Below are 22,420 nucleotides of genomic sequence, written 5' to 3'. Positions count from 1 at the left end.
TGACCTGGGGAAAAGCTTAAACTGCTCTAGTTGGATTGCACTTTTATCTGCTTTAGTGGTTTAATTTATTTAGCCAACTAATAAATGCCAAGGAAATGTGACTCAGGTGCTCCCTGATTCATTTCCCCGTTTTGGGCTCTATAGTTCAGACTGGGAACCCAGGTCTGATTCCAGGTGTTTATTGACATTGTTTTTCATAAGGGTATTGGACTCCTTCAGAGGTTCAGGATGTGTGTGGTTGCCTGCAGATCACAAAGATAATGACTTTCCTCCGTGTAGCCATATTTCCAATTGAATACTAAAATGCTAGTCATTTACAGCACAGTTTCAATTAAACACTTTTTACACTGGATTTGTCCTGACTCGTCCTTGAAGCATTTTTTTGTTTTGTTTTTTGGATCATAGCAATGGGTGTCTGAAAATCTGTTCAGTTTTCTAGGCTACAAGTTACAGTAACAATTGAGATACTCCTGTCAACAGTCAGGTGCAAGTTCCCCCACACAGAGACCTAGGAGTTTGTTTCCGATTACTTCAACTATTTCTCTCCAAGCCCTCAAGTCCTCAAACCACACCTACAGGCAAACAGACCCTCAGCTCTGGATCCCTAAGCATATTGCCCTTATCCTACGGGAGGATCTGAATTATTATTGCTCTTCAGAAAAAGAACAAAAGGCATGACCTAGAACTGTATGGCCAAGACCATGATGCGCCTTAGTTCTCCAGCTGTCCCTCCTGCAGCCCACGTGGCTGTCATGGAGGCCTGGGCTGAGGCAGCACCATCAACCCTGGTAGCTTAGTTGGGCCCAGGGAGGCCTGTCTCAGAAGAGAGCCTGGGCCCACAATTAACACTAGCTATTACTGTTTTAAAAAAATGCACTGGCTAGCACGATAAAGTTTATTTCTCTCATCACGATCCAATGGCCATTCTGGTAGAGCACCTCTTTTCTCAATAGTGGTTTAGGATCCAGGCTTCCTCCACCTTGTGTGTCTCTACCATGGCCTCAGAGTCCCCTGAGTGCTCCTCTGCATCTGGCCAGCAGATCCTGGAGGAAAGGGGCCAGGGGTGGGGGTGTCACACAGGAAGTTTTTAACGGATCAGGGCCAAAGCTGGAACACCTCTCTTCTGCCCATATTGTGTAGACGACTAGAGAGGTTGATGAGTAGTACGTCCTGGAAAAGGACTCCAGTTTGGTGAACAACTGATCTCTGCCACACCCAAGTTCAAAGGCTTCTCCCTGAGGTCATTAAGAGGGTATCTGGGTATTTCCCCTCTTTATTGCCCAAATCCAACTGGTTTCCAAGACTTTTGGAGTTGAGCTGCCAAGGGCTGCTTTCCCTCTTGTTGAGGGCATGCTATATGTAGGCACAGATTATCTGAGGAATTAATAAAAGATCAGTTAAATATTTAAAAATACAACCACCTATGGGGTGTGGGCTCCCAGGCATCAGTAAAAAGTTGCCCAGGTGATTCTAATGTGCAGCCGGCGTGAGAACCACTGATGTCACTGCACAGGAACGTGATTAGTTAGAGGTGGTGGGGAAGGGAAACCTACAGCGCAGCTCAGGTGAGACTAGGGCACAGCAATGACCTGCCAGGCAGTTCTGTATCTGCCCTGAGAAGGCTGGCCTTCCCATGAAAGGTCACTTGAGTTTTGTTCCTGGTGACCAAAAGAGCCTAGTCAGTACCCTCCAGGTCAAACTTGAGCAACTGCAGCCTGCCAGGGTGGGGGCGACGGAGCTACACCTGTTGCGCAGCACTCGGGGACAGAGGCGCGCAGCCTGTCGGGGCCGAAAGCGTCACCCCCGGCGCTGGCACTGGAGCTCCTGACTGACGTAGCCACCACCAGCACCAACCACACGTGGGGGGTTATGTAGGTAAAAGGAGTTACAGTGGTGGCTCGGGTTTGACCAGAGACTAAATAGGTGCCTTTAAACCTCAACATAAATTCCACAAAGGATTCAAGGGCCTGATCCATGCTCCTCAAACCCTCTTTCCCAGGGGCTCATGGTTCCTGGCTGCACGTTACCTCCTTTCCATACCCATTTTCAGAGAGCAATTCCCAGTGTGTGCGAGCACCCACTCCCGCTCCTTTCACTGGTCATATGGGCCAAAGGAAAGCTGGAAGAACAGGGATCAGAGTCTCTCCCCATTATCCCCCACCCCCGACCCAGCAGGAAGGCCAGCACTGCAGCCTTCCAGCCCTGCGGGTTTCCTTTTGAGTGCTGCTTCTTGGTGACTGTTTCCTCTCCACACAAAGTACCTAGTGGGCCTCGAGAAATGTGAGGGTGTCCTCTACTGGCCTTCCTTCCAGCCTTTCAGGAAATGGAAGACGGAGGCCTTTGAAGGCAGAGGAGTGTTTAGTCAAGCCAAGTTTGGTCAAGGCAGGGGATCCCAGGCTCCCAAAATTCAGTATTATTTCAGAAAGTTTCCTTTGGGGTGACATGGGCTGCTGTGGAGGTAGCCTAGCTCCCCCTAAGCAAGCCCAAGGATTTCTGCCTCTCTCACGAGTCAGGCGAGAATAGGGACATGGTGCGCTTCTCAATGCAAGACCCCAAGCCAGGAAAGCAGCATCGGTTTCTGGGTTTTGTCCTTTTCTTGGTGGAGCAGGGGATGAAAAATTATTTTATTCATCTCAAACTGAGATAAAAATATATCCTTCAGTGAGCTGTGGCTGAGATTGAAAAATGTAGAAATGAGGCTCAAAGAAAATAGGAAAAACCTATGAAGTCAGTAAGTTATAAAGTCCTGTAGCTCCTTCCTGAATCCTTCAAGTTATTCCAACACACCAACCTCACCAGCTACTCCGGTGCCTGCACACCTGAGTGCACACCCCTGGCCCACCGTGCGTCCTGGGCAGGTCCGCGCTCCCCTTCTCTGAACCGCCTTCACCCTCACTCAGGTGGGACAGCTGCTGCCCCCTAGTCACTACGCACTGAGTGTGCCCTTCCAGACCGGCCGTTCTCCAAGTGTGCTCCCCCAACCAGCAGCACAGCCTCCGGGAACTCACTAGAAAGGCAAATTCTCCTGTTTCACTCCAATTCTACTCAACCAGAAATGCAGCAGTGGGGCCCAACAATCCATTTTTAAAAGGTGATTCTGATCCAGAGCCAGCATAGGCTCTGCGGGGCCTGAGTTCTAATTCTGTCACTTACTGTCTGTGTGGACCGAGTTACTTCTGGCTATGCCTTGTTTCTGTAAAAACAGAACCAATATCATCTACCCTCAGCAGGTTTTTGTGTAGAGGGCCTTGGGGGGAGAACGAGTTCCAGGTCCTCCCTCCTCCCTTTCCTGGGAGTCCAAGCCCCCCTCCTACCCCACACACCCAGCAAGCTTTCCACTAACACTGCAGTGTTCTGGGGCAGGGGCCGGGCCCTTCTGCTTTGGAAAAGTAGGACCCCTAACGGCCACACCTGAGTGTTGGGACACTTTGCATCTCCAGCCTGACCACGGGGGTGGCTCTGTGTGTGTGTGTGTGTGAACCAATTCTGTGTTCACAAAGGGTATGAAGAAAGGACAAAAACTCCCTTCCCTAAAAGCCACAAGGAGCAACCGGCTGGCTAGCAGGGCTCAGGGCAGTGACTCTTCCACTAGCTCCCAGGCAGCCGCTGAGGCAGAATCCCAGCACCATCGACCACACGTGCTAATGCCAGGCCCACAACTTCCCTGCGGGAGGCCATCACGTCACAGGGACACACAGGTGGCTGGACCCATGCAGCAATGGAGCATAAAGCAGCACACCCAGCAATTAAATAGCAGGTTTAATCATCTCACAACAGATAATAGTGCAGTAGTATAAACTGTAAGTTTCTTTTTAAAAAGCCACTCCCCCGAAGCTCCCATTCCTCAACGTCTAGATACCATGGCTGAGGAACCAGTGACAGGGCCAGAGGGATTCAGGAAGTCTCTGTTCCAAGGAGATGAGTCTTTCCAGTTCAAGGTTGCCAAGAACCCTAGGAGGAGTTGATGCACACACACTCACTCCAACACACACACACTCACTCCAACACACACACACACTCACTCCAACACACACACACACACCCTCCAACACACACACACACCCATGCTAGGGGATACAGAGAAAAGACACACAAACGGACATCAAGTGAGCAGTCACACACATGCACTCTCATGCCTTAATATTCTAGTCTATTTGTGGCTGTTCCCTCTGGGCACAGGGAGTAGTGGCCTGAGCCAGCCAGGGTGGCCAGAAGGAAGAGGGGTGGCAGTCTGTGTCCAGCCTGGCTGCTCTGACACAACAGCCCAGCAGCAAGAGGGGCCCTCTCCATTCTTGAAACAGTAGCCCTTCCCTATCCTTGGGCCAGACACCAGCCCAGCGTCAGTGGTGAGGAGGGGGCACCACTTCCTCTGGGCCTAGTGAGAGGGGAGACTCCATCCCAAAGAAGAGAGCAAAGAACACACCTGCACACAGGCTTATGGAGCCAGAAGGCTGGTGGTGCTTGGTTCTGTACCCAGATGTGAGGGATACAGCCAGGCCTCTCTGTGCAGCCGCCCCAGGAGCAGCAACCTTACCAACAGGGAGCTGGGAGAGGAGGCCAAGAGCTGGCGGCGGCCATTCTCAGAGCAGGGGAAGGGTTTGCAAAAAAGGAGGCCCTGAGGTGAGGACATTTTGGGGGACCTACCAGACAAATTTAAAGAGGAAACTTCTTCGTTCACAGCTTCATTCGGGGGTTCCCGGAGAATGTCTGGATTCAAGTACCAGCAGCTCTCGCTGAGGATGTTAGGGTGAAGTGACCAGCAGATGCTGGGAGAACAGCTGCCCTCTGACACAGGAAGTATGAGAACCAGCCTAGCAATGCTCTGGACCCCTGGCACTGCCAAGCCCTAACCTGAGGAGGCAGACCTGGTGGCTACAAGATCTCCTCCCGTGGGCTCCTGGCCTTGAGCAGGGTCTGCCCGTTGGGCACGGAGCCGTTCTGACCATGCAGGAGTTTGCCCTTCTCCCGGTCGGGCCACGTGAAGATGGCGTCGTCACTGTCCAGCTCCGACTCAGAGTGCATCAGGCTGCTGCTGAGCATCGGGCCTTTCTGTTTGATGCCTGCAAGGGAGTCAAGGAGCCCAGCATCAGGAGCACGAATCTTCTCTGCCTTGAGCCACGCCCTGCACCTTCCTCCCAGCCTGAAGAGGAGCAGAGGGACAGGGACAGGCATGGGGCCCTCTCTGAGGGAAGGAGCCTTCCCGAGTCCTCCCAGTCCTGGCTCGCTGGAACAGTCCCATCAGGAATGTCACAGAGAGTAGACTGGGGACCAACAGCTCTGGGTTCCAATGGGGTTTCTTTATCTCCCGCATCTATTAGCTTTGGTTTGTGCCACCCAACAACGTTCTGTTTTCCCTCTCTTAAATGTGGGATGTTTTATCATCTCTCTTTATGAATAGGATGGAGTTCTGCATGAGGCAGAAAAGCAAAAGGAACAAGAACTCAGGCTCTAGAGAATGAGCTTTTCACCATATCCGGGGTCAGCATGAATGTAAAGTGCCTGCCAGAGCTGCCTACACTGAGTGAGGACACAACTTCAGCCTGTGTAGACGTTGGTTCTGGCTTCGCTGAGCAGGAATAGGAGGTGGGAGAGCAGGCACTCGGCTCGGAGAGGCCTGAGAGCCTGAATGAAGTGCGGACTTGCAGACAGCCCAAGCCATCAGTTCATTAGAATATACAAACAAGGACCCATAAGAGGCACCTGAGGTCAGAAAAGATGCCTGAGAATCCACATGTCACTGTAGTCCCCTTCACCTCTCATCCCGAAGGCTGCAGAGGCCAGACCATACACTGTGGTCCAGTAATATATAGCTTTAGGGCACATCCCATCCCACTGCAAGACGGCTACCCTCTGGCTGGTGCAAATACTACTCCAGAGAAAGCAAAACATAGGCTGAGATAGCAGGTCTAGAAGTGGGAATTGCCAACAGTGAGAACCCAGCTTGGCAGTGCCCTGGGCTTGGCACTGCTCACCCGCAGGGACCTAACCTACCTCCTTTCTTAAAAAGGTGACCAGTCGGTGAGGTGTGTTTGAACCCTCATCTTCCAACAATCTCTCTCCCTCTTCCTGGTCCCATTCAAATCCCCCAAAACACTGAAAGAGGGTCCTGAGATGATTCTCACCCATTCTGCCCCTTTCTGACCACACATGACTTAAGGCTGTAAATGATGGGGCATCCAGACTCTGACTGCATCTGTCACTTGGGAACCACACCCCCACAGACCTTGCCCATGCACTGGTCTGTCTGTACAGGGTGCTGTGGGGCTCAGGCAAGCTTACCTAACAGCCTTGTCCATCTCAGGGATACAGTTCCCAGACATGACTGAGGACAGCCACGCCTCCCACTGATTGTCAGGACGGCAGAGCAGCAGGGCCAGAGAAGAACGCCAGCATCCCAGGCTTTCCAGTGTGGTAGGGGACAGTGGCAACATAAGAACCAAGCCCAGGGGAAGTCAAGGTTCTCAAAGCCTTTGCTTTGCCCCTACAAATGAAATACCCTTTGGGGGCTTTCTCCTCTCGGCACCCAATCAAAGCTTCCCATCTTCCCCAAAGCCCTCTGGGCCACAGGTGCAGAGGACAGGAGCCTGAGGGGAAGACACGTTCCTGGCTCCACGTACACAGCACTCTTCCAGGGCCCTCCCACTACTAGCACCTACTCTGCTTGAAGAAGTGAGTGGGATTCACCTACTAAGCAGGACAAGTGAGAAACTGGCAGTATCGGTGGCAAACACACACCCCTCCTCTGACTCGGCAATCCCATTCCCAGGTCTACACCTGACAGAAACCCATACATGTATGTTCATCAAAGGACGTAGCCAAGAACGTATACAGCAGCTCTCCCCACGACAGCCAAAAATGGAAGGAACTCAACTGCCCGTCAACAATATGCCTGACGAATAAATACATTCACACAACAGAAATTATACAGCAATGAGAATGGACTACTGCTCTACCTTACAACACGAATGAATGTCATAAATGCACTGTTGAGTAAAAGGAGCCAAACACCATGATTCCATTTATATAAACTACTCCAAGATATTAGAAGTAAATTGGGGGGAGGCAGTGACTGCAAAGAAGCAAAAAGGAGCACTTCTGGGGTGCTGATTACATGACCACATTCACCTGTGAACCCCATTGAGCTGTGCTCATGATTTTCTGTGCATATTAGATTGAACCACAGAAAACCACTAGTTTCATGGGTCAAAAAAGCCAAATATCAGTAATTTTATATGGTTTAATCTAATACACTTCAGTAGAAAGTTTTGAAAAAAAAAAATTACTAGAATAGCAAAACCAAACCAAAGACCACAGCTGCTGAATGCAAACCACACATGCCGAGGGCAGGCGTCCCCACGTCAGCCTGGCGGCACTCGGTGCCAGCAGCTCCAGGCTCACTCCGGCGGGGCCTTAACCTGGCTCCCGGCACAGTGTTTGTTTCAGTGCACGTCCACGCACGTATTCCCCACTAAATTTACTCTTCTTCAAGCGGAACCCCTTCGGTTCCACACCTTATACAACTTGGTCCTGAATCCCGTTCTCCTCCTCCTACTGGTACCTGCTCTGGGTTACACCTGCTAATCCGCCACAGAGCCCAGGACAAGAGCCGGGGGTTCTGGCCTGGTCAGACACACAGCAGATCCAAGGGGACTCTCACTGCTTCCCCGGCTAGACACTGCCCACAAGAGGACGAGGGCCTGCCGACCCTCATCTAGTCTCACCTTGGGTGCAGAGGGGCAGCGATCACCTCCGGCCCTCCCTCCTACCTCCCCTTTCCCTGGAGCCCTCGGTGCTGCGACACTCACTTCCCATCTGGCCTCTCACCCCAGCACTGCTGAGTGCCTCCACCGGGCCTCCCTCTCTCCTGCTCAGAAGGGGTATCTTAACTCCACTGACCCCCCACTCTCTCCTTAATCCCCTATTCCCTCCTTCCTCCTCGGGAACCTCACCTCTATTTTCTGCATCTCTACCCGCATCTACCCTGACCTGCTTCTCCTCCACTTTTCATTACTCAACTTCTAAAAGGACCTTTAAATATTTAGGGCCTCCATTTCCTCATGAACTACTTACTTCCTAAATAAACTACACTTCATTCTGCTGTCATTCACCATTCACTCCAGCTCTTTAGGTGACCAGAAACTCCTCCAGGGTCATCACCGCCATCATTGCTGTCCATTCTCATCCTCTTCTTCCGCGGCAGCAAACATTGCTGACCGCTCCCTCCTCCCTCATGATAGCCCTTCCTCAGCCCTGGTCTCTTCTCTTGTCCCCAGCACTCTCCCCAGAAGGACTGTGACCCACTTTTGTGGGGCTGACCCTCATCAGCCCACAGGAGACTCCTATAGTGACACTTCCCAGCCTAACTGTTCTGCTGAGTTCAATTTAATTCATCCCCTCTTACCCAAACCATCACTGCCCCCAGATGTCCTGATTCTGTCACCAGTGCTATCATTCTCTGTCTCTCAGATCACAAGTCAGCCTTGACCTTCCCTGTCCCTTCATCCCACTGACACCAAGCTGTCTGAGCCTCCACCTGTAATCTCTCCCTAGATTAAATGTTGTCACTAGACTAATTTTGCTAAGCCAGCACTTTCAAGATGACACTTCTCATCACCACCAGAATAAAGGCCTAACTCCTCAGGCTGATGTTCAAAACTCCCCACAATTTCATCCTCATCAATCTTCTAGCTTCATTTCCTCAACCCCATTCATAACTGTCCCAACCAAATGATCTTCTCCAGCATCTCTTCCCTAGTCTCTCCCATCTCAGAGAGTAAGACCACCCAATCCACAGATGCTGAAAGCAGAAGCTCGGGGGCCATCCTTTCCTTCTCCTTTGTGCTCACTCCCCTCGGACAAGCTATCATGAACCCCAGCAAGTCCTCCCTCAAAATGTATGTGGAATCTATCTGCCTATCTCATCATCGTTCCACCACAAGGACATTCTATCCAGTCTCCTCTCACCCACTCTTGCCTCTCCAATTCCTTCACATAGCAGCCACATTTTTCTTTTTCAAATGAAAATCTAATCGCATCGTTCACCTCCGTAAAAGAAAACTACCCTTGGCTCCCCTTTGCTCTTGGAAGAAACCCACAGCAGGTCCCTGCTCACCTGTCTGGCCTTGTGCCACTCGCCCACGCTCACCATGTCTTCCCCCAGTGCCCTCTGCTCCTTCCAGCAGCCAGGCCTTTACCAACTTTGCTCCTTTGCCTGGAATGCTATTCCTCAGAGTCTTTACGTGCCTAACTCCTACCTGTCCCTCGGGTCTCAGTCTGTCACTCTTCATAAAGACCTTCCATTATCAAATCCTGTACATTTGTGAATTTGTTTGTTTAATGTCTGCCTGATACAAGCTACACAAGAGCAGCGACTGTTTGGTTCACCATTAACGTAGCCAGTGTCTGGCCTGGGGCCTGGTGCACGGTTGTCCTGCTCCACATTTACAGTCAGTAAGACACAGTCCCTGCCCTCAAGGACTTCACTGGCTGGTAAGGGGACAAACACATACATAAGTGACCCCATACAGTGAGAGAAATGCTGAAACAGATGTGGGAGAAAGACAAGCCTGACTTTAACTGGCAGGTTAAGAGAAGGATGAGAAGGTGCTTTCTGGACAGAAATATGAACCAAAAGAATCTGTTTAGGCAAGAGAGAAGTCAACAAAGAGGAGGCGCTCAGAGAAGCACACCGCTGGGAGCTCACCATGTCTACCGGCCCAAAAGCAAGTCACTGCAGGATTTCAAGGGGTGGAGAAACCTGTCAGAGCAACATAAACACAACCTTGGCCACCATGTGGAGGGTGGGTTGTGCACAATTCCCTCTAGGCCTTCATCCTCAGTACACCGTGTGGGACGCTCCCTGGCCACACCTCTGTGGTTCACTAGCCCCCAACCTCCAGGTGCCGCCCCACTGCGTTCCCTAATCCAGCTGTCTGAGTGCAGAACCCAGACTGTCTATGAGCATTTATTTCCTTCTGATATATCTTCTCTCCCTCACTAGAGTGAAATTCTGAGGGCAGGGCCTGTATCTTAGAACTCTCTAGAGTCCCCTTACAGCCTCTCCTAATACAAAGCTTTAAGTATGACATATGTTTAATAAATACTCTGTACAAAAATAGTTCTACTTGTAGAGTGTTCAGGAACAGCTCTACATAGAGTCCAGCCCCCTTAAGCACACAAGACTGTCCTGTGGCATCCAAGACGAATGGGAACCTCACCAATGACCGAGCCCAGGCGGGGAAGGGGGCCCTCTACCCGCCCTGGCCCTATGAGCCCCATCACTGAAAGCCACCGCAGTGCTTGGGCAGTTGGAAACTCTTTGACAGATGAGCCCAGTGCACCTGGAGCCAGCAGGGGAGCTGTCTTCCACCTGCACTAAGACCGTTTTGGAGTCTGTAGATCCACCTGCCAAATACTGGAGAGAGGAAAGTGGGAGAGGAAGGCTAGCTGGAAACGAGGCCAGCTGTTGAACACTGGCTTTGAACTCTTCACTGCCTCACCTTGCTGTCTGCCCAGAAAGGACAATCTGGTCAGGCATAAGAGACCAAGGTCCCTGAGCCTGACTACAGGGTGGCGTGGAAAGCTCAACTCCAGGTGGGAACCCTGAGGGAAACAAGCAGGCAAAGGACAGTGAGAGGCTAAGCCCCTCTGCACGGTGAATGGAATGCTGAGAAGTGAGCCCTGGAGTCAGAGCTTGCCCAGCAGGCAGCTTCTGCCAGCACAGGGCAAAGCCAGCCCTCAGCCCTCAACAGGGGGAGGACAAGATGCTTTTCCTGCACAAAGAGCTGTTAGTGACACATCTGGGGAGGGACTGGTGACAATGGTAGCTCTTCAGGGAGAGTGCTCCAACCTAGATGCCCCCCGACTCCCAGGTCCCACCCAGGACCACTACCTGCTCGAGAGGTTGGCTTTAGTTCCAGACTTTCCTGATCTGTGGCATCCAGGATCTTGTACTTGCTTTTCCTCTTAGGTTTTCCTTTTTGCCTGAAAAACACAATCCCTGCCCCTGCTCAGGAAAGAGGTTGTGTGTGAGGTTCAGGTGGCACACCACAGGATGACAGCCAGACTGCAGACAGGGCCCTGTCTTGGGGGCAACTGCTTAATGGAAGGGCTGTTTCTCCTTGCTTCTCAGCCAGGGAAGGTAGCAACTGTGATTTGTTCTTTATATATTCCTCACCAGTTTGGGAAAAGGCAAGGGAAACGTGATTATCTTATCAAGGGCTTACCACTCTACAGTGACAATGAAGAATAGATGGTTAAAAATGTAAATAAGATGAAGCCCCTACACCTGAAGGGTGTAGGGTGGAGGAAAGCGTTAAACCAACAACGCTGTAAACAGTGGTTGTCTTAGGCTGGTGGGAATTTTTTAAAATTCTTTTAATTTTCTGAGTTTTACCGTGAGGCTACATTGTATGTCGAATATCAGCTCCGCCACATAACTGTCCACGGACAGGTGATGTCATTTTCCTGAGCCTACATTTCCTCATCTTTAAGATGAGAAAAAGTTGTTATGCATATTAAAAAAGATATTACCTATAAAATGTATAAAATGTTATCATGGTGCCTGGCACACAGTAAACTTAGAAATGACACTCATTATTAATAATGAAAAACATAATAAACATTACCATTAAATATTATGAGACTAGATAGGAAGCCTAAATGAAAAAACCCAGAAGACAATCATGACTAATCTAAGCCTCCAGTTTTGTGAAAACACATATATACGTGAATTCCAAACTGCAAGGAAGGCAGACAAATTAAGAACCCATGTGTTAGGTGGTGAGGCTGAAGTGCGGGGTATTAAAGGACGCACACCCTAGAGATGTGAGCCAGGCCCACACCCAGATGCCCCTCTCCCACTCCAGCCACAGCTGCGTTTTCCAGACTGCAAATCACTATGGTGACAGCCACTTGGCTGAAGGAGTGTGCCCTCTGGAGAGTCAGAGGGTAAGGACGGCTTTTCTGTGCATGCCTTGAGTGAGCCAAACCACTGTAACAGAGACGGTGACGGGAAGGGAGGAAACCTAGGACTTAGCGCCCTCCATGTGGAAGGTTCTATTTACCTCTCTGATGAATGAACATGTGATTGTAAGCCTGAACGAGTTTCCAAGGAAAAGTCCATCTTACCTCTTACAGCAACAGATCACAGTCCAGAACAGGATTCCCAAGGCAACAACAATGACAAAGGAAGCAATGATAACATATAACACACTCCACTCTGCCAAGAAAAACAAAATGGTGAGGGTAGTGAAGAGAGAGGCTAGAAGGGCAGTCTGGGCTGCCCCACTCTGGGCAGGAGGCGGCTTCACTCTGCAGACAAGAAGGCCCCCAGGGATCCCCAGGGAGGGTGAGACCTTGGAGTTGAAGGCACCTAAAACTTTAAACCTTATGAATTGCCCCTGCTTTCTAGTCGCTGCTCAGAGACCCTGGGGCCATGGGGCAGACTGTAAGGAGCTTTAAAGAGAAAGTGGGGGATAGAAACCTACAGGCTTCCAGAGTACACAGGCACCCCAAAAAGACAGGAGGCCTTGCAGCTGGTCTGACTTAGGCTGCAATTTGCAGTTGATCTGATTTAAGCTTGGTTCTTCTTAAACAACTGCTTCAGAGCTTTCCTCTAACCTTGAGCAAGTGTGGAGGAAGGAAGTAAAAGTCCCCTGCAAACAGAAAATACACAAAGTTCTTTCCTCGCTTGCTCATCTGCCTTGGAAACACCAACACCCACCCACTCAACTCAGAGCCACTCTCAGTGCCAAGCCAGCTGACACAGTGCCAAGCAGAAAACTCACCACAGTTGCTATCTCCATCTCTCAGCTGCACCTTGATGAAATTCTCCATCCAAAAAGGGTCACAGATACAGCGTTTGGTGAATGAATCACAGTGACCATGGTCAGAACAGTTCAGCTGGCACGCTGAAAGTAGCAATAAAGGGGAAAAAGTCAACAGGAGCCAGAGTCGGGGGACAACCAGCTCCCAGGGCTCATGAAGATACAAAGGTACCCCCTGCTCAATGGCCTGTGGTGACACTTCATGGAGACCTGCCCCAAGAGCTCGCACAGCTGGGCACAGTGCCCATTACTGTCATCATGGCTGGATCAAACTGGAGCAGTGAGGAAGATTCCAGACTCTTTCTGCTTGTTTCTCCAAATCAGCAGTTCTAAATCTTTCATGGCCCAGAGACCCCCTTCTCTGAAGAATTTAATTGCCAAAATAAAACATATAGTACTACAAAAGAAAGCAATTATATTGACCATGTTTTTGAATTATTTAAGAAAACAAAATTTTAAAAAATAATGTATGTGTCTTTATTGAAACATTAAGTAACAAGATCTAGGAGTGGGTCTAACAATTGGTGCTATTTTGAAGTAGTGACGAGTAAAAATGCTATTCCACCGTGTAGAAGGATAACGAAATCATCTGAGATTTCTATCGCCTTAAAGTCACACGTTCTGTTAATACCACTGGAGTTTGTTGCCTATTTTCATGATTGAGGGAAACAACGAATTTCACTTAGAGGTTCGTGAAAATAAAGATGTAATTTTTTTCCCAAACTCATAGCCCCTCTGAACATTATCTCAGAGGCCCATGGACTCCAGGTTAAGAACCTCTACAATGAGTCAAGACTCCTTCATGATAATGGTAGTGAAGGCGAGGGATCACCTCCTTGTTGTGGGAGGACAGGAAATGAAGCCCAAGGGCAGTGGGGACTGACAGGTGAGCCACGGGCCCTGGGCAGGCTTTCATTCCCAGCGTCCCAGAATCACTCACTGACAGTACTGATGTCCAGGGCTCTGAATATCAGAAAGTCTGCCTTTTGCTTCCGCAGCTCACTCTTGAGCATCGCTGCCACCTCATGGCCTTTGAAGATCTGGTGGGGAGGCTCATTTTGAACAAAAAATACCATCTTGGTGCTGCAGAGACAGACAACAGTATGAATGAGCTGAAACTGCCAACAACTATTGTTAAAGCTACCGTTTGCTAAATACCTTCTGTTTGTGCCAAACGCTGTGCTAAGTATTACATTCTTTCACAGCAAACCAATGAGAAAGGATTATCAGCATCATCTCCATTTTACAAAGGACAATGTTGGGGCTCAGAGGGGTTAAGTAACTTGCCCAAGGTCACACAGTTAATTATGGCAGAGCCAGAACCCCAACCCTGATATGTCTGACTCCAAAGTATAGGCTTTTAAAAAAACCCTAGGCTGCCCCAAGCTGCCCCAGCTAACAAGACCTATTTCAAACAGGTAACTAGAGGTCAGAAAAATGGGGATTTGGTTATGGCTACATCCCTGCTGTCAACCTTTTAACAGCTAAGAGCATGGTGCTGTTGGGTTTGTGCCTGGTTTATCTGTAAGACAAACCACAGTGCTTTGTAAAATGTAAATTGTTGGACAGATCAAAGCATTATGCATAGGTCAAAACAGCCAAAATGATCACTACTATGACAGCAACAAGACAGACCCTACATGATGGTGTGGCTGGTACAAGATTATGTTATCCCATGCCCAGAATCCTTCTGCTTTCTAACTGTCAACTTCTGTCCAAGGCAGACCATGTTTGAACTCACATCTGGATGGCACAAAACCTGTTCTCTATGCCTTGGCCTCCATTTTTGGCAGTCTGCTTCCTGACTCTATGTTAGTCTCAGGAACTGAAACTTCCCAATCAGTGGGTCACACTGGGTTTACAGGTGTGCCCCAGATACCGATCTCCATAGAACACAGGGCTGCTGTGTGGGATCTCGGTATCCAAGAGACCCTGGACCAGTTGCTTCCAGTTTAACTGTCTATTTATCCCAATGTGCCATATAAACAGCATCATCTTCTATGTGTGGATTGACACGAAAGTTTGGGAAGCCTTAAAAGCCTTAAAAAGCCTAAAAAGCCATAAAAGACTTAAAAGCCTGCAGCACAGTGAGGCTAACAATGGGGTATTATGAACTCCAGAATCAAGAAACAAAACTTTTCCATAAAAGGTTTGTCGTCCATGTCTCATTATTTTCTCCTAGCTACCTAATCCAGGCTTACAGTTTCAATTTCTGTCTATATACAAATAACCCTCAAATCTTTATCTCCTCTCCCCATGTCTCTCCTGAGTGACCAAATCTACATCTGCAAATGCTTACTAGATTATCTACCCCGGTTCTTCCACAGGCATCTCAAATCTCACATGTTTCAAAATAAACTTGTAATAACCACTAACTGACTCATTATGTTTTAGGGACTACACAAACATTATCTTTTTTTTTTTCATTTTTCAGTTTTATTAGGTAGAATTTACACAAACATTATTTTACGTAATCTTCAATAACAACCCCACAATGTGGGTGCTAGCATCAGTGAAAAACATTGTTCGGAGAGGTACTGTAACCTGCTCACTGTCACAGAGCTGCCACTAACAGAGCAGGGCTCAGAAGCCAGGTCTGCCTGGGGTGAGGCCCATGCTCTTTCCCAGTGTAATATACTATCTCCCTCCAATCATATCCTCCTCCAGAATTCCTCAACTAAGCCAATCCAGGCCAAGCCAGAAACCCAGAGTCACTGTGATGCTTTGCTCTTCCTCGTGCCCAGATGCAGTGACGGCAAGTCTGCAAGCAAACCTTTCCACAATGCTCTAACCCGCATTTCTTGCTAGTGTCTTTCCATTGCTTCATCACAGCCAATTCCCACCAGCTTGGATCGATCCCAGCAGCCACCTTCCCTGTTCCTACTCCCAGGCTGCTGAGCAGAGCTTAAAAAGAAAGTCCTTATCATGATGCTGTCTCTGACCCAGTGGACCCTGATTGCATATTAGATTCACCCGGGGAGTTTTTATATTTTAGGTGCCCAGACCTCACTCCAGACCAACTGAATCATAATCTGTGGGGGTGAGGCTTGGGTAACAGTATGTTCATAAAAGCTGCAGGTGACTTCTATTATGCAGCCAGTTAGGAATTGCTGCTCTCGCCTCATGTCTCTAACCTTGGCTAAGAATCTAATATTGCTCAAAGCCAGCATCCTTTCCTGGAGCTGCTGTTCCCAATTTTGACCATTTTCTTCAGGCTGCCCACCTCACTCTCACCTCCTGAAAGCAGATGGCTTTGCCTCCACTTCAGAGAAAAAACAGGACGTTGGTACCAACAGTCTCAAATTTCATCCCCTCTACTTCTAAATTCACCCATGATCTTCCCTTGTTTCCTCCTATCTCCAAAGAAAGTGGTGCTCCTGCTCTGCCCACAGCGAGCCCCCCAGATCCACCTCCAATTATAACCTGCCTCCCCAGTCTCCACCATCTACCTTTCCTCTGCACTATTTACAATAGCTAAGACATGGAAGCAAACTAAATGTCCACTGACAAATGACTGGATAAAGAAGTTGTGCTTTATATATATTATATGTAATATAATTAATGATATTATTAATTATTGATATATAATATATATATACACAATGAAATACTACTCAGCCATAAAAAAGAATGAACTAATGCCATTTGCAGCAAAATGGATGGACCTAGAGATTATCATATTAAGTGAAGTAAGTCAGACAGAAAGACAAATATCATATGATATCACTTATATGTGGAATCTAAAAAAAAAAAAAAAGGTTAAAATGAACTTATTTACAAACCAGAATTAGACTCACAGACATAGAAAACAAACTATGGTTACCAAAGGGGAAAGGAGGGGAGGGATAAATTAGGAGTTTGGGATTAGCAGATACACACTGCTATACACAGGATAGATAAACAACAAGGTCCTCCTGTATAGCACAGGCAACTATATTCAACATATAATAATCTATTATGAAAAAGAATAAATATACGTGTGTGTATAACTGAATCACTATGCTGTACACCAGAAACTAACACAACATTGTAAATCAACCATACTTCAATTGAAAAGATGTATTCTTTTGAGCTCACCTCCAATATCATTTTCAGCACCAACCTCTTCAAAGAGGTGTTATACTACCATCTCTATATCCTCAAACCATGAAAAATATTTGCTCCCAGCATCTAATTAAAATGCTCTCACTATAGTTCTGACGATCTACTAATCACAAATCCAAAAACCTATTTTTCATTCTCACTACACCTGTCTCTGAAGCACCTGAATCCTCTGGCAGCCCCCCTACTGCCAGCTTGTCCCTTAATCTCCAGCAGCCCACTCCCACCTGGTTTCCTTCCCACCTCTCTGACTGCTGTTTCTTAGTTTCCTTTGCTGGCTCTTCTTTCTTTGCCTCCTCATGAAATACTGCTTTCTCCAGAGCTCTGTCCTCAACCCTCTTGACACGCACTAAGTGTGACTCATCCGTCCTCACAGCTTTGACTCCTGCCTGTATGCAATGACTCCCTATCTCTGGCTTTTCCTTTCATCTCAAGTTCCAGCCTGTATTTGCTATTATCTGATGAAACAACTCCCCATGTAACTCATAAGACACCCCAAATTCAGTAGTGAAAACTGAACTCATTATCTTTTCTTCAAAACTGTATCCATAATCTCAGTTAACGGCATTCACCATCTATCCGGGCATCCAAACCAAAAGCCTCATATTTGATGCCTCCCTCACCTCCATTCCCAAAGATCACCAAGTCCTATTGATTTACTTCTGAATTTCTTTTGATTTTCTCCTTTCTTCTGCCATTTCCATCGCCACTACCTCAATTCAGCTGTTACCATCTTTTTACTAGACTAGTCCAAAAGCTTCCTGGTCAGTTTCCCAGTCTTTGGTCTCTCCCTATCTTAGTCTAGCCTCCACACTAGTGATCTTCCACCCCCCCCCAAAACAAAAACAAAAAACAAAAAAACCTATCTAAATACCCTTGCTTCAGAAACAAAACAAACAAAAACTTCAAACAAACTGACTTGAGTCCTCCAACCCAAACTATTGAAACCAAACTGCTTGGCTTGCTTATGACTGTTCTCAGTCTACACAGCCAATGTTCCACCATATCCTAGAGCCCAGGAAGTGCTCTGAACCAAAGGACTTCTTCCAGAGAAACTCTGTACTTTCATACCATAGAACCATTGTCCACGCTGTTCTCCTATTCTGAATTTGCTCCCAGTCCTCCTACACTTGATCAGTGCAAGCTTTACTCCTGTAAAAATCTCTGGACTACCTCAGCCCCAACCCTCCCGGAAGAATTCATTACCCTTGCCTCTGTATCTCCATGATAGTGTTACTTGAAACCTGGGTTTGCCTCTTGGTGGGTGTTGAGCCAAAAGACACAACTAAGCCAAAGATGGGGAGAAGGAAGGATTTATCATTTGGGGTAAGTAAGGAGAACACCTGGGATCTTTCCCAAAGCAGTGTCTCCCCGAACAGCAAAACCAGGAACGTTTTACACTAAGGGCACATGCATATTCATGAAGGCTTGAGCAGAGAACTCAGCACAGAATTGGGACAAAGGTCAAAAGAGTCAAGCTTTAGCTGATTGAAGTCATGAGGATCAAAAAAGGTCAATACCATCATTCCTTTGGTTCCAGTTGATCTGATGGTTGAGTACTTGAGGCTAATCTTTACCATCAAAACAAAACTGGGAGGCTTTACAACTGACTTATTATTTTTGCTACTGTTACTTCTCTTGCCAATAAGAATCATCTTTTCCCACATTCTTTTGTTCTTTTAAGATCATTTATTACTGAGACCTGTTCAAGGGCAAGCATTGTGGCCAGGCTTAGATCACAAAACGGCTTGGACCAAAAATGGCTTCTCTTATGTCAAGAAAGCCATGCCTGGTTCTCTTTCTCTGGGGCCCCTCTACCCTACCTGGTTACAATAACACTCATTCTGTCAAATCCACTCTGTACTGATATTTTATGTTTACTTGCTTATCTCCCCTACTAGACTATGGTCTTCAAACATCACAGACCTCTTCTGACCTTGCACCCTGTGCAGTGTCTAGTACAGAACACCTGACCTGTACTAGAAAAGTTCATTAAAGAAATGGACACCATGAGAGGTTCCTAATCAGAGAGCCCACCCTTCTCTATCTAAACACACTATTTCTTAGCTCAATCAAGAAGCCCAGGGGAACCCTGGTCTCTCCTTTTCTCCCCCCATTCATTGCCCAGCTACCTCTGCTCCGTGTACGGCTGAATCTTTTGCACAATGATGTCGGAATCCAGCACCCCCAGGAGGACCCCAATCTGGCGGATGAACATCCCCTTCAGCCTCTCAGTTAGCTGACTGACGTTGACATCCAAGATGATCTCCACCAGGTTGTTTTTCCTGGGATCTGGAAAGCATGTGGATCAGTCATGGCTTTAGAAGTAGGAGGGTTAACATAGACCTGCCATTGTGCATTTGTTTCGGCCCAGGAGAGAAAGTAGTGAGAACATTTGGAAAAACAACTGATCTCCTTCAAATGGAAAGGCACAATAGTGAATTCCTCCTACTAATGCAATTGGGCTGCCTTGGAGAGCTTCGGAAGCATTCCTGGTCTCTATATCGACCTGAGAATTACTATACATGTGCTGGGGACCAGGCCAAAGAGATAGGGTTTAGTGAAGGGAGTAGGGAAGAGAGAAAAACTTCAAGGTTTGTTTTAAAAGCCTCTACCCAATTGGTTTTGCTCAACTCTCAGGCCAACTGGAGATATCTAGCAATTTCTTCTGATCCAATCTGATTTTCAGTGACTTGCTGTCCTTTGTCTAAAACAACGGGAGGGAAAATTTCCATCTCAACTATCATATCAGTAATGGGAATGCATCCGCCCTTACAGGTTTGAAAACTGTAAACACAAAGGAAATCCAGGCAGCCAAGAAACAAGGATTTCCTTAAAACATCACAGCACGTGATGTTTTTCACAGCTCTAGAACCGTGAGACCACTGTGTTTTACTTCTGATTATGTCCTAAAGATTGCTCTACACTTGGTAGTAAAAAGTGACTATTCAGAACACCTTATTCACACACTTGGATGCATCATTTGCCCGTTCTGAAGTATAAGTTACATAATCTGAGACTATCTGTGATCTGATTTTAAACACAGAAGAGACGTTATAGTGTCTTGGCTGTTGTCCTTCATAGAGGTAGGACAAGGATTGGAAGACCTGCCAAGATCCCTTCCTATCTGAGACATGAACTTGGCCTAGATAATAAACAGTAGGTTTAAAGTTAATATACCTTCTCATTAGATGCTCAGGAATTTATAAAGCTCTACCTCACCCTGTGTTCACTTCCTCCCTAATACCAAATTAGCCTTGAAACAAAACAAAAACATGGTTTTATTTAAGAAGGAAATTTTATTTCTGCAAATCTGAAAAATATAAAAGACATCAGTTACTTTACCTTCCCTGAGTTGGCAGATAAAGCCTGAGGCTCAACTTACAAAAATAAATTGTTTTCTGCATCTGGGTGCTGACGAGACATCATGACTCAAGTTATTCCTGAGCTCAGATTCCTTAAAGCACCCTGAGCCCTCTCTCATCAGTCACACAGAGAGGAAAAAGTGCTGGAGTAGGGGGACAAAGGCCTGGCTCTGACACAATTGCTGTGTGAAGCTGAGCAAGCCCTGCTCTCTGTGAGTCTCTATTTCTTCATCTGAGATGGGGGGCGGGGGGGTGGGTCTGAACTCCTGAATGGGTAGGAGAGGTCTTGGAACAGACAACCTCTAAGGAGTTCTCGGTTTGGGAGATCTAGGGTTTTTTTTAAGCTGGATATGCTATCTGGCTCTGAACATGCAGGGGGAAGGGTCTCTGGATGGAGGCCCTGCTTGGCTGATCCAGCAACTCTGCTCCGTCCCCTTCTAGATGAACTCACCAGGTTTCACCTCCACAGTGGTCCGGTCTGTGTCACTCTCACCCTTCGCGTCAGTCACTTTCAGGTGAAATGTGTAGGTTCCCTCGATCAGGTTGGAAAGAAAGAGGACAGGGTGGTGGTCGGAATGATTTAACACCTCCTGTGGGGTTGAACAACATGGCTATGTTGCAGGACAGATCCACACTCCTACCGTGGAGTCAGCTGCTGCTTCTGCCATAACTAAGCCCCGCTCTGGGCTGGACAGCTTCGACCTGGGGCAGTTCCTGCTCTGTGATGGCACTACAGCCCACAGCCACTAGAATCAGGGAAGAGAATCACATTTTGTCCCATGCCAGCTTGAGGGGTGACCCTAAGCAAGTCATTTAATCACCCTGGATTTCAGAGAGCAATCCAGGTTTGACCCAAGAGACCACTTAGTTAAAATAGATTACTGGATGTCTGGCTCAGCCTCCTCTCCCATCTCACCACCTTGACCTGCGTGGCTCACCACCTCCTGGCACACTTACCCCTGCTGCTGGGCTTCCCTCATCTCGAGTCCAGAGGTAGCTGACTATCCCCTTGTCATCGGAGGACTTGGAGCCGTCCAACTCTGCCGTGTCCGTGGGCAAGGTAATCACCACATTCCCAGTTATCTTGGCAAGAGGTGGTTTGTTTATTTCTAACCAAAGAGAAACCATTGAAATAATGTAACATTCAGAAAAAGAAGGAATGATTCTTCATGATGCTTATGAGGAAATTAAATATCAAAAACATCTGGAATGGAGAACTGTTTTAAATGCGTATCCATGCCAGCAACTAACAGTGTAGATTTAAAGCTACCAGGGCAGCAGGTCCTGAGGCTCCAGTTCCACCCAGAGAAATGTTCTCCTGACAGTGTACAATAGAGCGGACAAGCATAGTTTCCGCTTGTATTCTCACAGCAGCCTCCCCAAAAGGAATCCACTCCTCTGCTTTGGGGGAATATCATGATTGAAAACAAAGGCCTGAAGTTCAGGATTTCATCCAGCTAATACCACAAATTCTCTTCAAAATATGACTTAAGATGTTAGTCTCTGAACATCTTTTTAGACTCCTTTCTTAGCATTTAATAGAGAAAAAGAGAGAGAGAGAGACTTTTCTTATCCTGGGCCCCACCTGCAGCTTTGTTTACTCAATGTGTGCTCTATATTCTCTGAGCTCAGTGTACTGTCTGGACATCATCTGCATATCTGATAGTTTTTCCTACTATCAGCTTTTAGTCCTCTCCCAAGACCATCACTGATCACCATGCTGCAAACCATCCACTTTTGTTAAGTTGGCCTCAGTGTGCAGGCTCCTAGGATGACCATAGGAAGACACAATGCAGGGCAGTCATTCTAAAGTCTGACAGCAGGTGTCACTGTAGCAAGCGGGAGAGTCACAGAAATCCCAGGTTTTAGCAGCAAAGGCAAAATAAAAGTGCAAAGGAAAAAAAACTTTAATTCTTTCCTTATTTAATTGAGAAGGAAGAGAGTGAGGGAGGGAAAACAAGAAGTTAAAATTCACCTTATAGTCACTCTCAATTTAAAGGCTGTTTTAGAAAAGCAACTAACACATGCCCTTACCCTCAACTTTCTTTCCCACCCTTTGTCTCTAATCAATTTCTGCAGCCAAACGAGATGATGGATTCTTCAGTTATCTGACCCAGAGGCTGCTGC

At 47.5% G+C, this 22,420-nt stretch overlaps 1 protein-coding gene across 3 annotated transcripts in view; it reads right to left on the bottom strand.

Annotated features, from left to right (window-relative positions):
- Positions 1-3,746: 3,746 nt before the first annotated feature.
- The window catches only part of KIAA0319L (KIAA0319 like), a 90,742-nt gene continuing 72,068 nt past the window's right edge, over positions 3,747-22,420 (bottom strand). For all 3 annotated transcript variants that reach the window (XM_010977552.3, XM_031464713.2, XM_010977551.3), the window contains exons 14-21: positions 21,251-21,402; positions 20,745-20,883; positions 19,061-19,220; positions 13,768-13,910; positions 12,789-12,911; positions 12,130-12,220; positions 10,892-10,983; positions 3,747-5,060 (exon numbers count right to left, since the gene is read on the bottom strand). In XM_010977552.3, the coding sequence (XP_010975854.2) occupies positions 4,873-5,060; positions 10,892-10,983; positions 12,130-12,220; positions 12,789-12,911; positions 13,768-13,910; positions 19,061-19,220; positions 20,745-20,883; positions 21,251-21,402 (1,088 nt within the window). In that variant the 3' untranslated portion in view covers positions 3,747-4,872. The remainder of the gene's footprint in view (positions 5,061-10,891; positions 10,984-12,129; positions 12,221-12,788; positions 12,912-13,767; positions 13,911-19,060; positions 19,221-20,744; positions 20,884-21,250; positions 21,403-22,420) is intronic.

The sequence above is a fragment of the Camelus dromedarius genome, chromosome 14, assembly GCF_036321535.1.
Source record: "Camelus dromedarius isolate mCamDro1 chromosome 14, mCamDro1.pat, whole genome shotgun sequence".
Classification (NCBI taxonomy): domain Eukaryota; kingdom Metazoa; phylum Chordata; class Mammalia; order Artiodactyla; family Camelidae; genus Camelus; species Camelus dromedarius.
The sequence above is the reverse complement of the archived record's forward strand: the minus strand, read 5'-3'. Positions and strand labels throughout refer to the sequence as shown.